This window comes from Octodon degus, unplaced genomic scaffold (genome assembly GCF_000260255.1).
Source record: "Octodon degus isolate 3935 unplaced genomic scaffold, OctDeg1.0 scaffold00008, whole genome shotgun sequence".
NCBI classification, from domain to species: domain Eukaryota; kingdom Metazoa; phylum Chordata; class Mammalia; order Rodentia; family Octodontidae; genus Octodon; species Octodon degus.
This window is the reverse complement of record NW_004524584.1, coordinates 12,415,571-12,432,694: the sequence shown is the minus strand read 5'-3', so window position 1 is coordinate 12,432,694 and position 17,124 is coordinate 12,415,571. Positions and strand designations below refer to the sequence as shown.

At 44.7% G+C, this 17,124-nt stretch overlaps 1 protein-coding gene across 1 annotated transcript in view; it reads right to left on the bottom strand.

Annotated features, from left to right (window-relative positions):
- Nucleotides 1–7,036: 7,036 nt before the first annotated feature.
- The window catches only part of Emc3 (ER membrane protein complex subunit 3), a 21,908-nt gene continuing 11,820 nt past the window's right edge, over nt 7,037–17,124 (bottom strand). The window contains exons 5-8 of the mRNA XM_004625034.2: nt 15,729–15,810; nt 13,450–13,529; nt 12,681–12,763; nt 7,037–7,280 (exon numbers count right to left, since the gene is read on the bottom strand). Coding sequence (XP_004625091.1) covers nt 7,152–7,280; nt 12,681–12,763; nt 13,450–13,529; nt 15,729–15,810 — 374 coding nt within the window. The 3' untranslated portion in view covers nt 7,037–7,151. The remainder of the gene's footprint in view (nt 7,281–12,680; nt 12,764–13,449; nt 13,530–15,728; nt 15,811–17,124) is intronic.

Sequence of the window (17,124 nt, the reverse complement as noted above, 5' to 3'; positions counted from 1 at the left end):
AGCCATGTGCCATTATGCCTATCCGTGATCCTCCTGTTTTCAGCTTCCCCAGCACTGGGATTACAGTCATGTGCCACCATGCCTGGTCCTGGTGGCAGCTGCTGAGCTATCTTGCTGGCCCTTCTATGTGTTACATTGTTCTCTATGTTATAGTGGGCAAGCTGAAGCTTAAGGTCATATAGCAACTAATTTTACAACTTGATAAAGATGACACCATCCTGACCCTCAAAAAAGACCTAGAAGGCAGATGAGGACCCTGTACCTTTGGGTTGAATTTTCTGAGTCTAGGAGACAGGTGTTCTGGCTGGCATAGCAGAAGTTAACCCCAAAGTACCCCTGGAAAAGAGAAAAAGCAAAGGTCCCAAAGGTCCAGGGGTACCCTTGGGAAAGAGAAAAAGCAAAGGAAGTGCGACTCAACAGCTCGCTGGCACCTTGGAGCTGCAGGTGCAACAAATAAAGGGCAGAGTGGGTGGGCAGGGTGCAGGCTCTGTCAGCTGTCCCTGCCCCTGACAGCTGGGTAAGTGACAGTCATCAAACCAGCCAAAGCCAGGCTGAGGGTTCCAGGTGTCTTCTTTCAATTGTCCTTTCTCAGGCTTTAGTCTCCACGAAGACCAACTAAATAAATCTGATCTGTCTTTTAAAATTTGTTTGTTCTTTCTTTCTTTCTTTTTTTATTTCTTCTTTCTTTTTGTGGAACCAGGGATTGAACTCAGACCCTTGTGCTTGCCAAGGAAGCACTTATTCCACTGAGCCATCTCCCCGGCCCTGTATTTCTTCTTTCTCTCGACTGGTTCTCACTATGGAGTTCAGGCTGGTCTTGCACTCATTGTGTAACGCAGTCTGGTCTCGACTTTGGAGGGATCCTCTGGCTTCAGCCCCAAGAGCTGGGATCACAGGTGTGTGCCACTACACCCAGCTCAAAAAATCCTGATCTTAAAAAATATACACATATCTTTTCTACTAAATCTCATACTTTATTTATTTATTTTTGCAGAACCAGGGATTGAACTCAGGCCCTTGTGCTTGCAAGGCAAGCACTTATTCTACTGAGTTATCTTTTTTTTTTTTTTTTTTTTTTTGGCGGAACCGGGGATTGAACTCAGATCCTTGCGTTTGCCAGTCAAGCGCTTATCCTACTGAGCCATCTCCCCGGCCCCACTACTGAGTTATCTCCCAGGCCCCTCATACTTTAAAATCAGTGGTTCCTTATACTATGCCCTCATTCTAACTTTTTCTTTTTTCTCTTATGTATTTGGTACAGGGTCTAACTACACAGATCAGACTCATAGTGATCCTCCTGTTTTAAGTCCCCCCACTGCTGGGATTACAGGCATGCACTACCACTCCCAGACTTGGTCACGGCTCAGTACACCCTGGGAGTGGGGCTGGTGCCGCATGCCATCATTCATTCCATTTTTTTTTTTTTTTTTTTGCTAGGAATCAAACTCAGGACCTTGCTCTTGCCTGGCGGGCACGTATGCTGCTGTGCTATCTCCCCAGTCATCCTCATTCCAATTTCTGAAGCAATCATTTTCAATTCTTTCTGGGATTTTTGATTATTTCTTCTATTTTTACATTTATCTTCCTTTGTAATCATTTATGCATCAGACTTATACTGCTAATATAAGATTTTTTTTTCCAGTTTACATTTCATCTGTTGACTGCTCTAGAGAGCATGTGAAGATCTGACCCTGCTTCCTCTCCCTACAGGGAGTAACTTGCTGGGTTCTAACTTGGCATCCTGCTGTTTTAGCCTTCCAGAGTGCTGAGATTACAGGTATTTGCCACACCTCTAGAGGGACTTAGCTCTTACATCTTTTGTTTTTCCTGCATTGCTTTCCTATCATTATCCTATATTTAGGACTCTAGAAGTGTGAACAGTTAGTTATTCAAGCTGATTTCAAAAAGTGCACTAAGCTGGGTATGGTGGCACATGCCTATGATCCCAGCACTCAGGATGTCGAGGCAGCAGGATTGCCAAGAGTTTGAGGCCAGCTAGGACTCATAGCAAGACTGTCCTGGGGAAAACAGTACACTGTGACTATAATTCTCTTTATTTTTAATTTTTATTTTTAGGGAGCGGTCTTCAGGGTGTTCAGGGTCTCACTACCAGATCGGACTCGTAGTGATTCACCTGCCTCCTAAGAGCTGGGATTACAGGCGCATGCACGCCACCCCGCCCAGTCTTAATTCCCCAGCCTCAATTGCCTCTCAGTGCACCCGGGGGCAGGGCCAGCACAGCAGGCCCGGGAATCAAACCACCAGCCCCTGCGCCTGCTTACATGGGCTTTAATCCGATAATTCTTTCCTTAGACTTGCTTTTCCTCGCTATCAGCGTTGCTTGGTGCCTCACTTGCCTCATCTGTGCATTTATCACAAATGCGTTCCTCTTCATCTTTTGTTGAAGACAGAGAGGATCTGAAGGTTGATTTCTCACTCAGACAAAATGTCCTCACAGAGTTCTACAGAAAATATAAATAGAGTTTCTTCAACAGATGATTAACTTGAATTAAAAAAAAAGGGGGGCCTGGGAGATGGCTCAGTAGAATAAGCACTTGCCTGGTAAAGGCAAGAGCCTGAGTTCAATCCTCGGTTCCACCAAAAAAAAAAAAAAAAAGGGGCGGGGTGCAAAGGAACTATTTATAGAAGTGATGTAAGAAACAGTGACCAAATAGCTCAGCGGATTAAAGCACCGCAAGCAGGCGTAGGGGCCAGGGTTCAATTCCTGGGCCTGCCACAATTGAGACTGGGTATGGTGGCATGCACCTATAATCCCAGCTCTTGGGAGGCTGTAAACAGGTGGATCGCTATGAGTCCGATCCAGTAGTGAGACCCTGAACACCCTGAAGACCCTTCCCTAAAAACAAAACAAAAAACAAAAACAAAAAAAAAAAAAAAACCAGCGACCAAATGTTACCTGTGAGCCTTGTCAGGACCCACACTCAAACCCACTGTAAAGGAGATACTTTAGGACTCCCAGGGAACACAGGAACATGGACTTGTCACAGAAGTGGAACTGGCAGTATCCCCGTGGTAGGCTCAGGAGCAGCCTATACAATGGTAAAAATAGAGCTGGGTATGGTGGCACATGCCTGTCTGTAATCCCAGCACTCAGGAGGCTGAGGCAGGAGGATTGCTGCTAGTTTGATGCCAGCATGGGCTACAAAGTGCAAAGCCAGCTGAAGATGGAGAAAATAATGAACACTGAAGTGTGCTGATCAGTATGTGAGCATCCACTGCATTATTTCCCACTCATGTGTTTGAAAGCTTCTGTGAAGAAAGCATTGAAAATGAAGATTCACTAAGAACCAGGAGGGAAGCACAGGGCCGGCACCAGCACCACCTCTGGGGGAGCAGCAGCGGGAGCTGAGGAGGGGAAGCAAGGGATTGGCTAGTTGCCCGCCAGCCAGTCCTGCACATAGCACCGGTTTCTGAACCATGCCATCTCCCAGGTTCACTCGCCTGTGAGGCAGGGCTGCTGAGAGCTGGGAGTGATGGGAGAGTGGCAGGGCCAGGGCCACAACACTGGAGCTCAGGAAAGGAGGCTGAGTTTGGGGTGGCTCCCTGCAGCCCTCCACCCACAGGCTGCGGAGCCTAGGAGAGTGCCTCTCTCCCCTAGCTCATGGGAGCGCTCCACGTAGGACGATGGTCCTTCCCCACCGCCTGTCTCTCTCTCCTTTAAATGTATTCGGCACAGGGTCTCACTACAAAGCTTGGACTCCTACTGATCCTCCTGTTTTCAGCCTCCCTAGTGCTGGGATTACAGGGGCATGCCACCACGCCCGTCTCAAGGCTGGTCAGTATGCCCAGGGGTGGGGCCAGCAAGGCATGCAGTATGGGGGATGGAACCCGCTCCCTGTGCTTGTCTAAGCAGGTGCCAACCTGTCTTTCTGAATGGTTTGAGATCGAATTCATACAGATTACCTGTTTTGTTTTTTTTTTTTTTTTGTGGAACCGGGGATTGAACTCAGGCCCTTGCGCTTGCCAGGGAAGCGCTTATTCCACTAAGCCATCCCCCCGACCCCAGATTACCTGTTTTAATGTGGACTATTCAATGCCAGGCATAGTCACAAACCTATAATTTAGCATTCCAGGAGGCTGAGGAAGGATAACTAGTTTGAACCCACCCCAGGCAACTAGTGACTTAGTGAGACTCTACTTATTTTTATGTATTTGGCACAGGGTCTCACTGCGCAGCTTGAACTCATAGTGATTCTCCTGTTTTCAGCCTCCCTAGCACTGGCATTACTGGTGTGCACCACTGGGAGTCCCACCCCCCATCACCGGCTCAGCCTGCCCAGGGGCAGGGCCAGCATGCCATGGGATGCCAGGGGAATGAGGAGACACTTTATATCAGTGTAAAGGTCCAAGGTTCAATCCTCACTACTGAAAAAAAAAAGTGCTCTGCTGAACTTTATTATATCAGTCTTGTGCATCTGTCACATTCTGATGATTTTCTTGGCTTGTTTCAGGCCTGAGGACAGAAACCAGGTCCTCGTGCATGCAAGGCAAGTGCTCTACTGCTGGATGCACCCATGTCAGCCCCCCTCACTATACTGCTTTATTTTTTGCAGTTCTTGTGCCTGCTAGGTACCTCACATTGCTTGAGAACATCCTGGTATGTGCTGTAGTTTGGAGGTAGAGGACCCCCACAGATGGTTAAAGGATTGGTGACACCAAGGGGAGCTGAGGTCAGTGTGGTGGCCCTTGCAGAGCTATTAGGATAAGCCCTGCAGTCCTGCCCAGCTGCCATGAGGTGAGCAAGAGATGACCAGGGACTGAAACCAGGAGCCCGAGTCAACATTTTGTCCTCTGTAAGTTGACTTATCACAAGTACTTTGTCACAGTGGTAGAACTTGTTACTCCAGTAAGAGACTCGCTTCCTACCCTCCCTCTCATAAGCCCTGGCAATCAACGACTGACCCAATTCTGGACATTTTGCAGAAGAGGGTGTAGGAGAGTGGCTCCATGGTAAAGCACCCACCTAGCCCCGAATGGCCCAAGGTTCAAATCCTACTACCAGCACTGGAGGAGACTGTCTTGTCACTCAGATGTGTTGTGGCTCAACTCTGCTCCTTGCATGGTATTTCACCTTATGGATATACGCTACTGAACTGTACCTGTCCACTGATTAGTTGGATGGCTGCTTCCCACATGGTATTTTATGGGCAAGGCCACTAGGAAAAATCTGTGTAAGTTCTTGCAAAAACATCTTCTCACTTCTCAACTCTGGTACCTACTGACAGGCAGCTGCCCTTCTCTCTGCTTTCCACTGTTGCTTCTGTAATCGCTGGCAGATGGCAAAACACATCCTCATGTATGCCCCTGGGAATACCTCAAAGTGGCAGCATTTACGCACTTGTTAGGGTACCAAGACCCTGTTTTACTCTCTATTTAACATATATGGAATGAGGCCAGCTTGAGGGCTTCCAGCCACCACCACACTTGACCTTCAGTGTGGATGAGCCAGCACCCTGATGGCTTGCCATCTGCTGTGGACCTGTGGGATCACAGGGAGACCTCAGGTCTCACTTTCTGCCAGCCCCTGCCCCATGCGCTGCACCTGTGACTGCTGGCAGGTGGGGAGCCAGGGAAGGGCCCAGCAGGAGTATGCAGCAGGTGGGGGCCAGTTACCCACATGGACAGCAGGGCCGTCTCCCTCAACTCTGCCCATGTGGGTGCCCCTTCCAACCCAGCAGCACTTCATCCCCTCAGCCTCTCCCAGGATTCCTAGACCACCATCGGGCCTGTCTGCTTTAGGAAGGTGATTGATGCTCCTTTGCCTCCTGCCCTCAGCTTTCCAGAAGCTCTGTGACTTCGCACAGAGGCCCCTCCTTGGTGTTGTCCTGGTGATGGTGACTGGGCCAGAATCTCCTGCATACCAGAGTTCTGAGGGCTGGGTGCCCCTCCTCCATTGAGCTCCTCCAGTACTGGCCGGGATGTTGGCAGAGGCTGCAGGTGACGCAAAGAGGCAACATCTCACAGGCAAAGGAGAGAAACAGGACGGTTTAATTCAGTCAAGAGCCATTTGTTCCTTATTACAGTGCTCAACATGCAAATTACATCCACCTCTTGGTATAAAAAGGAGACCTGGCCACTTCCCTGGCATGAGTCTAGACAAAGGCATTGCTGGGGACCTGGACTGATGTGTCTGCCAGTAACGCCCTCACTCCCTCTTGCCAGTGACAGGTAAATCCTCAATGACTGGGAAATGGTCTCCATCTACCTGCATAACCATTTTACAGTACAGCACCATGGATTCACCAATGGGTTTGATGTATTCTAAAGTTCAGATCAAGAACTCTTTTTTTGTTTGTTTTGAGACAGAGTCTTGCTATGTAGTTCAGGCTGGCCTTGAATTCACTATGGAGCCCAGACTGGCCTGGAACTTGTGGTGATCCTCCTGTCTCAGCGTCTGAGTGCTGCTCTCACAGGTGTGTGCCGCCATACCTGGGGGAGCACTCATATTGCTCAACCTGTCTTTGAGGATCCCGAAGGCACCTGGGTGTGTGGCAGTGCCTCGGTTGCTGACATTCACTGGATGGTACTGAGATGTGAAGGAAGGGTGGCCCTGGGCATTCACGCTGAGAGGGGCTTATGTGAACGAGGTTTCGACACAATGCTCTGTGTCAGTCTGTGGGCTCAAAATGAACAATACAGGGAGATTCATGTTGCTTACTCCTAATTTCTAAATTTTTAGAAATGAAACATATTACTTTTATGAAGAGAATTAAACATTCTAACAAAAAATTAAAGGTAAATACAGAAATGTTTGGATCCTAAGGAAACAGTTTACTGTGGTTAGAAGTCAGGTGGACTGCACAAAACCAGCTATAAGTGATGTTTCTTCCGAAGACAACTTTTGCTAAGTTTCCATGTGGTTTTGGTAGCCTGAGTCTCCCCTTTCTCTGACTTTCACACTGGAGTCACCAGAAGGAACATTGAGAACACTTTGGATAGCCAGCTCCAGCACACTCCTCTGTCCTCTAGTTTCCAACATAAAGGGGAGCTCAGCCCAGACAAGAGCGAGCCCTGCTGCACGCCCGCCAGCCCCTGCATCCTCCTTTTACCCTCAGAGGCCCCAGCTCCAGTCAAAGTACAAGGGTAAGCGCTACTTCAGGTGCCCGACACAGCTGCTCCCAGCTGCGGCTTCAGAAGATAGACGTCTGCAGCTCCTTCTTGAACATGCCCTCAAAGTGCAGGTCCCTGGTCATGAGCTCCTCCTCCACGTCGTCCAGGGCCCACTGGTGATCCGTCAGCTCCAGGGCTTCCCACTCTGTCTGTGGGGCAGAAGCATGGGAGCGGACAGAGTGCTTGTCACTGGCAGAGCTGCCAGAAAGGAGACTAAGGCACAGAGGCTGCACCACGTGTTCAAGGCCTTGGGCACTAGAAGCTCAAGCAGCTGAGATTGAAATCAGGACTCCCAGGCCCCAGGCACACCCAGTCACACTCTCAAAGCCCCTGCCTCAGGGCCCACTGACTACCAAGGGACATGGGCCAGATAGACCTGTGCAGAATTCTAAGCCTTTTCACCTGGCAGGGAATAGCTTCCAAGGCTCCACCAAGGGCCTTCCCAGGAATGGTTAAACACAAAAGGGCACTCAGTACCGTTTGTGGGAGCCTAGTTGAGTTCATCACTGGAAGAACACAACAGCAGGAAGAAAAAAATTGCTTTGGCATGTAATTATTTGGATGTAAACTATTACTATATTGAGTAAAACAAATTTCTACAATTTTAGCCCAGTTACTTTTGTCTTAGTTTTTAAACAATGCTTTATTAGAAAATAGTTAGGATAGATATACAGCTACTTTCTCTTAATTCAATGAGAAAAAAGAATTGTCCTAATAGTGTCTAGACAGGATATCATGTCTGCATCTTTTTATTTTATGAGAAATAAATATGAGTAAGACAGTTTCAAAGCTGAAATAATAGGACAGTTTCCATAGTCAATACATTGTACATTGTTATCTTCTTAGTGGTTATCCATAGTACAAGAAGCAGAAAGGATATCCTGTCCAAATACTATTAGTACACATCTTTCTTCTCATTGAATTAAGCAAAAGTAGCGGTATATCTATCCTATTTTGTATATATAAATACAAAATGATCTTTCCTTTGTATCCCCTTTTGTTTAGTTCTGTCAGAAGTGAATATTCTATTGTCATCTAAATACTAAGGTGTTTGAATTCAGCTAAACAATCCAACTATTAGTGGGTTATCCTCAGAAGTTATTGACTTGAGCCTTTTACAGCTCACTGTATTAATATGGCTTTGCTTTATATACCTCATTTTTATACTTTTCTGATGGATGGTTAAGACCAAGATAAAGCAAGACCTATATAGCAAGAAATGTAACTTTTGTATCTGATAAGGTCAGTCAAGTCCCCTCCGGATTTATCCTGTAGCCCTGTACTGCACTTTGTGGGTCCTTTGTCAGTGTCAGCCATGAGGATGAGTCACGGCCATTGCTTGACCAATTTGCTCTCTGTGAAAGCCTGAGAGAATGTTTTTCCTCTCCATGTTACTCTCCCCAGGCATACTTTACATCATCGATCACATTCCTCTGTGGCTCCTTGATCTTCTTAATCAGAAAATTTGGAGCGCAACTGAGTTACATGTTGTTACAGTACAGGTCCTCCTATGTCCCGAGTCTTCACTGACCTTGAAAGGCTAGGGCCACAATGTTGGCTGACCTTGCAGCCCTTCCTCTTCTCCAATTCTGAACTGCTTAGGTTGTTAACCCTCCAGAAGAGAAGCTTATTATTAACCTGCAAAATACATGTCTGCATCTTGTACTATGAATACTACGAAGACAACAATATGCAATGTATTAATTATTGTAATTGTCTTACTGACCTGTTTTGAAACTATCTTATTGCTATTCATTTCTCAATAAAATAAAAAATTAAACATATATCACAAGTTTTTTTTGTAAAAGGCAAAAAAACAAAACAAAACAAAACAAAAACAAAAAAAAACACCCCAAAAACCAAAAACCCCAAAACGAAAAAAACACCAGAATGCTTTATGGGAGGCTGAGGCAGGAGGACTGCCACAAGTTCAGGGCCAGCCTGAATCATAGAATGCAACTCTGCCTTAAAAAAAAAAGCCAGTACAAAGTTTTCCTGTTATTATTCTCTATTCACAATACTAGAAGCAGGCAGTTAATTATTCATGTTAATTTCAGAAATATATTGTGCTGGTGGTGGTGTACACCTGTAATTCCAGCACTTACTAGGTTGAGGCAGGAGGATCACTGTGAGTTTGAGGCCATCCTGAGCTACACTGTGAGTTCCAGGTCAGACTGCACTGCATAGTGAGTGAGACTATGTCTCAGGGGAAAAAAAAAGAACAGGCATCCTTGTTTTTTATCTCTGAGGAAAAGCTTTTTTCTTTTAAACCACTGAGCTAGACATTAGCTGTGGTTTTTTTTTACATATGACTTTTGTACCTTAAAGAGTCAATGAGATTTTGCTGTGTAAAAATGAATCTGGACTTTATACATTATTGATTTTTTACTTAGACATTAATTATTAACTGACAGTGCTGGGGATGGAACCCAGAACATCTCAAGTCTGGAACATATGTTGTACCACTGAATCAGCTCTCTAGTCCTCAAGCCAGTGGAGGTGAGGCTACAGCATATATGTTACTGTGATTTTCTTTTAATACAAAAGATATTTTGTTCCAATTTTAGTATATATGCTGCTGAAGTGAGCACCAAGAGATGTTAATGTAGAATTTTTTCCTAAACTAAAGCCTCATAATTCTAGTTTAATGGCAATGTTGGTGCTCTGCAACAACTAAGTTGGTTTTTTTGCTAAAAAGGAAATAACTGAGATGAGGAAAAGGAGAAAAGAAAGAAGGCATACACACATACACACACACACACACACACACACACACACAAATAGCTGAGATAACTGTACTAATTTCTATCAGTTTATTATTTATTTACTTACTGTGGTTGATACGGACTTAGATACTCCTGTTTCTGTCTCCCCAGTGCTGGGAGGCATGTAGGCCCAGTTTCAGGGCCAGCATGGCATGCAGTAATGGGGACCAAACTCAGGACCTTACGCTTGCCAGGCAGGTGGTTATTAGACTGCTGTGCTATCTCCCAGTCCTCTATTGGTTTATTGAAAGCAACAGTTAATGCTTTCTTTATTTTTGTGGCCCATTCAGCCCACCATGGGGGTGGGGCTGGCTTAGCATGTGGTGCCAGGATTGAACCACGGTCCCTGCACTTGCTTAGTAGGCACTTTAGACCGCTGAGCTATCTTGCCGGCTCAATTATTTATTTATTTATTTATTTGTATTTTAGGGAAGGGTCTACAGGGTGTTCAGGTCTCCCTACTAGATCAGACTTGTAGAGATCTGCCTGTTTACAGCCTCCCAAGAACTGGGATGTCGGGTGCGAGCCACCAATCCCAGTCTCATTTGCTGTCTCAGTGCGCCCCGAAGGCAGGGCTGGTGGGTGGGGCGCCGGCACCCTGGGGATCAAACCCCTAGCCCCTGCACCTGCTTGCAGGTGCTTTAATCTGCTGAGCTATTTGGCCAGCCCTATTTTTTGTTTTCTTTTTCAAACAACTATTTTGAAGGTAACAATATACAACATAAACAAAAAACCAGAATATACAATATAACAGCCACTGTCGATAGATATCCTATTACCTTTTGAAATTATGCATTGTTAATTTATTGTTAATAAAACAATTTTAGTATTTTTAAATTTTCTTTAAAATGAAAAAAAAAGTGGAATTTTGGTTGCAGTTTGGCACTGGGCCTTTGGAAGGCTTACCATTACTGCAGCATTTTTTTTTTTTTTTTAAATGTATTGCTACAGGGTCTCACTACACAGCTCAGACTCATAGTGATCCTCCTGTTTTCAGGCTCCTCAGCACTGGAATTATAGGAGTGTGCCACCAGGCCTGGACTCCGTGGCTGGCTCAGCAAGCCCAGGGGTGGGGCTGGCATGGCACGTGGTGCTGGTGACAGAAGCTGGTGGCTGTGCTTGCCTAACCCTGTGCTTGGTCTGCTGAGCTATCTTGCTGGTCCTGCAGCATTATTTTTTAAAAATATAGGCTGCATCTAATGTCTACTAGGTCCCAAAAGGTTAAAAATGTCTCAAATGTTTAGTTGGGGCTTCTGAACTGCTTCACTTTTATTTACAATGTAGATTTGGATGAACACTTAAAAATCAGTAAAAATTCAATCCCTGGTACCACCAAAAAACAAAATAAAACAAAACAAAGAAAAAAACCCAGTAAAAAGTGCCACGAATTATTTTGTAGATGATTCTATCTTAGGAACAAGAAATCTCTCTTTCTCTCTTTATTTATTTGGTACTGGGAATCAAACTCATGATCTCATGCTGCTGAACTATATTCCCCATGATAAAATATATTTTTGCTAAATTTAAGTTTGTTTATCTATTATCTTGTATTTATTTTTATTTTATTTTTTTTGGTGGAACCCGGGATTGAACTCAGGCCCTTTTGCACTTGCTCTACTGAGCCATCTTCCCAGCCCTTATTATCTTTTTGAGACAGGGTCTCAACTATGAAGTTCATGCTGGCCTTGAGTTCACTTTGTAGCCCAGGCTGGCCTTGAACTTGCAGCAATCTTCCTGTATCAGCCTCCTGAGTACTGGGATTATAGGGATGTGCCATCGTGCCTGGTGATTAAGTTTAAATGAAAAAACTTCCCAATAACACAAGAAAAGTCAGGCTTGGTGGTGCATGCCTGTAACCCCAGCTACATAGTGAGTACAAGGCAAGCCTGAACTGCTTATCAAGGTCCTGTCTCAACAAAACAAAACAAGTATCTAAATGATAGAACCGTTGTACACCTTCAGCATCTCCCTCCCATGTAAGATGGAGTCTCAGTTTGTAGCCTAAGTTGGCCTTGTACTTCTGTACTTGGGTGAACCACCTGCCTCACCCTCCCCAGTAACTAGTACTACTATGGCATGCAGGAAGCTAAGACACCATACTCATTTCTACAATTTTCTCCAGCACTGGCAATTGAATTCAGGGCTTCCCCATGGTGCATAAGTGCTCCACCACTGAGCAACAGCCCCAGTCATTTTAAAATTTTGAGTTTTCTAAAGTTGCCCTGGGTAGCCTCAAATTTGTGACTCTCCTGCCCCAGCTGGGTGCACCATCAGGCCCTACACAGAAAGCTCTAAAGCACTGCAGTGGCCCTTTGTCTTCGCTAGTGAGTATATGCCTACAACTGTAGGACATCACCCAACACTACACATATTGTTCTCCCTGTATGTCCACCTATAACAACGTTTAATTTTTGTTTCCCATAGGATGAGATTAACAAAGATCAGTAACACACGAGAACAAAAAGACTAGGACAGAACTATCACAAATACTACACAAAGACGGTCTCTTCTTCAGCCTGCACGAGGCAGGTAACATGCAGTGCAGGTTCCCTGATGAGGGATGAGGCATGTCCTGGCGGGAATGGAGCAGAATGACACTGTTCAGAACGGTGGATAACTTAAAACTTATTACTGCTTATTTTTGGCATTTTCTATGAGATATTTTTGGACTGCAGTTGTCTGTGTGTAGGAAACGATAATAAAAGCATAGGTGAAAGAGGGCACTGTAACTGTAACACCCTGCAGGCCGCACTGCAGCCCTGCAGGCCAAGCAGAGGAGCATACCTTGAACGCTTTGTTGGTGTCTGCGGGCATGGCCATGGCAGCTCCCGTCATCTGCTCCTGCATAACTCGGGACTGGTCAGCAGCTGCAGGTGAGACACGGCTGCATGAGCGCTGGGCCTGCAAACCTAGTGCCCACAAAGGACGGCATGCACAGGTGCTCGGTGCCCACTCCCTGAATCTGTCCTCTACTGGCTATGTGACTATGTAAATCACCTTCCTCAGCCTGAAAAATGGGGTGACCACAGCTGCAGGAGAGGTGACTAAAGGAAGCCCTGAACTTCATTCCAAGTTTCAACAACTGGCACAACAGCCACCAGGTATCAAGCAACTATTATACACAGATGGTGCAGCAAGTCTACGTACATTCTACCTTACCTGTTCCAAACAGCCCGCAGAAGAGTAAACACAGGAACAGTGGTCAGCATGTCTGAGGTCCCTGCCACACCAGCCAGGCTTGCGACTGGCTAGGATTCTCGTCAGTAAGCTGACCCAACCAGTTCTCCTTCAGACTTCAGACACAGCTGACACAGTCCCTCCCTCAAGGAAGGTGTATCACTTTGGGCAGCCAAAAACTGTACTGTCCCAGCGACTGCTGGGGAAAATTGAGATCTTGAGTGCTGAATTTTACGCCACTTCCAAAAAACCTCAGATACTTAGAGAAGAAAGCACTGTGTTTAACTATTCTGATGGTATGACCTCATTTTTTTCTTGCTCTAACATGGAAGACTCAATTACTTAAGTATTTACTTCTTATAGCAGACATTCTTACCGTTATCTTGGCCCAAAATTAGAGAGTAAATGCTCCGGAGCCCAAATACGTTGAGAAAGTACCAGGATGCAGAACTCACCCTAGCAAGGCAAAAGTGAAACAGTGTGTTTTTTTTTGTTTTTTTTTTTTTTTTTTTTTTTTTTTTGATGGAACCGGGGATTGAACTCAGGCCCTTGCTCTCGCTCTTGCTAGGTAAGCGCTTATTCTACTGAGCCATCTCCCGGGCCTGAAACAGAGTTGCTAGTTCATAATTTGCTTTCTTTTCCTTCCTTTCTTTCTTTTTTCCTTTTTTTCTTTTTTGCAGTACTAGGGATTGAACTCAGGATCTTGAGCTTGCTAGGCAAGCGCTTATTCTACTGCTATCTCCCCGGCCCATAATTTGCACTTCTGTACCACATGAAGTTGTTTGGCATAGGCTATATTTCAGCTAACATCCAATCAAAAAATACAAAATGTTAAGATCACCACAAAGGTAGAATAAATTTAAAAAAGAAATATAAATTGAAAATTGAAAGAAACTGCCTCCTTGAAACCTCCCGCTCCCCTCCCTGGGCTGGGCTAGAACCCAGAATCGTGCACATGCCAGACAAGTATCCTGAGAGGGAGACACAACTCTGGCTGTGGCATCTGTTCTCCAGAGGAAATGACAAGTGCTGGTGTGTTCCTGCATTCCATGCTTAGAAGAAAGGCTCAGAGGTAGACTTAAGCAAGTATTTGCAAAGCTGAAGATGACAATTATTGGGAAAATGTTCTAAGTTTTATTACCCAACCCTCCTTTAGTGGAGGTTTCCTATCCATCTCCCATAAATTACGCTTGCATATAGTAAAAACTAGAGGGAATGAGGAAAATGATATATACATGGAAAGATTCCACAAAGTGAGGTCACATAACAGTAGGAGTCTATTTTAGCTGCTTCAGCAAGCTGCAGGTCAGTCAGTGACGTCCACGGGTACAACACTGCAGATCTGTCTGCAGCAGGAAATGTCTACTCTGACTTAAGGCCTTATTCTGTGCACGTGAGTGTGGCAGTCACAGACCTGCCCTTGTGCTGAGAGGAAACAAAAGCTTTCTTCCAACCCATGAAGTTCTGCCTTAGCCCAAATGCGGCTTGGGAGGTGATATTTAAATACAATCATGCTGCTCCTGCAAAATGCAGTTTTCTCAGGCAATGAACTCCCAGCATCTACCCTGTTCCCACCACAGAGAAATGGCTCTCCTAACCCAGGTGAACCAAACAACCACTGGTGACCCCACTGTCCACTCTCCTCCTGTGAGGTTCCTTTCTAGACCAGTCTTTGAGAAAGCATGGACAGCTTAGAGACCATCTGAGCCAGCATTACTGTGTTGTAGGTTCCATAGCAGTGTTTCCCAAGAGTGTTTGAGTTTTAGGCTTTATTAATCTGCTATTAAAGAGAAAGTGGAAGTAAGTCTGGTGAGCTGGCTGCAGGCAGTGTTGTATCTGGTCGCTATGAAGATGAAGTAATACATGGAAAACCCTAGAACAATGATTAGAGCTAGTGGAAACTAATATATCTTAGGAAAAAAAAACACACACACACAAAGATTTTTACAATTTAGATGTGGATGTCCCACCAAAATTCTATGCTTTCAAGCTTGGTGCCCAGCCCATGGTACTCAAGGAAGATGGCAGAGCATAGGAGGTAGAGGTTGCAGTGCCTGGGAAGGTCTGTGGGGCCCTGGTCTGTCCCTTCTCTTTTTCGTACCCTAACCATGATGTAAACGCTTGCTTCATTACATGCTATGACCACGATCTACCTTACCTCAGCCTAAAGCAATGGGGCCATAGTCATGGACCAAAACCTCCACGACTGTAGGCCAGAACAAATTTTCACTTTGTATTTTCAGTATTGAAGATTGGACCCGGGGATTTAGTACTGAGCTACATCCCCAGAATGATTTCTTGCTAAATCATTCTGGCTGGCCTGAATTTGCCATTCCTCCTGTGTCAGCCTCCCAGAGCATTGAGATTACAGGCATGTACCACTGTGATCAGCATGCAGGCTGGAGTTCTTGGCTTAACCTTTCTACTTCCCTTTTTTTTTTAACCTTTCTACTTCTGAGAGAAGTTACCATACCCATCCTTATTCCCCTATGGCCCAAGAAAGGGGACAACAAATTCTTTCCTTTTTCAAGACTCATGAAAAAGCTGCAAGAAGTCAGTAACATTATTCCAAGTAAAGTTTCAATAAAATAAACCTCTAGAGAACTATGTCAGTGAAAATGCAAGTTGGATATCCTGATTGTAGAAAGTTCTTACCAGGATGCATCTAATGTGAGTAACTCGATTCCCTGCTGCAGCATGGGCTTAAAACGCAGTGTCAGTGGAAACGGGACCTTGGCTGCAGGGAGAAAACAGATGTTCACAAGCGCTCCGAGCTGTTCCACTCTTAGCACAGTGGAAGTGCGAATGCAGATCCTTTCCCAGGGAAGGTGGGAACTCCATGCCGTATGGGCCTTGGAAAATGATTTTCACAAGGAAATCGGAGGCAATTTTTGGAGAAAGTCAAAATGTCACTATGCTCTAATTCCCTTGAATGATACCAGCATCTAGACTGCTGAAGCACAGCCTCAAATTGAGCTGTGATCTAAAATGTGGAAAAAAACTGTACTTACCTAGTTACTAAATCCAAAGTGGAATATACATATTAAAGAATTTTATTACTAAGAAATGAAATTGGTTAAAATCATACCATCGTGTAAATAAACACAGAAAATTCATCCCAACATTCAGCAAATGAAATCACAATAAAAGCATGCTTCCCTTCCTTCTTCACTAGCATATCACATGCAGTTGTGCAGGCAAAGTGGGAAGTCACTCATTTGAGTATTAGTAAAAAAGTATCAGACATACAGGTTTAAATATCACCTAGTTCCCTTCTATGAGAAACTCAACATATAAATAAAGTGCAAATTGAAATGCAGGCAATAGGAAAAAATCAGAAAAGTGATTGTCATCCAGCACGGCCAATGCAATGTGTACCTTGCATTAGTATAATTGTCTTATGTGTTTTGTATATTATTTGTGTTTATGATAATTAACTTGGTAAGGACTTAAAAATAATTATCTGACGCTGGCACAAAAAATACATAATTTTTTGTTTTTTGAGGCAGGTCTCATTATGTCGTTCAGGCTGTCCTCAAACCCTCAGTGATCCTCTTGCCTCAGCCTCCCAAGTGCTGAGATTACATGCATGCATCACCACAACTAGCTAGCAAAAATTTTTGGAGAAAAGGGGGTGGAGGGGAAGGGAAAAAAAATTGAGACATGTTTTATTGGTATATTTTAGATGTTTTTTGTTTTCTCCGGAACCAGGGATTGAACTGAGGCCCTTGCGATTGCCAGGGAAGCACTTATTCCACTGAGCCATGGCCCTGGAATTTTAGGTGTTCTTTTTTTTTCTTTTTGCGGAACCAGGGATTGAACTCAGATCCTTGCGTTTGCCAGTCAAGCGCTTATCCTACTGAGCCATCTCCCCGGCCCCTGAGACATGTTTTAACATGTACCACTTCCCCATAATAAATGTAATCATCATCTACTGCAAATATTCCTAATAAAAATTACAAATTTTAAAAAAGCATTGACATTTTGAATTTAAGAGTCCATTTGGGGGCCTGAGTTCAATCCCTGGTTCCAAAAAAAAAAAAAAAAAAAA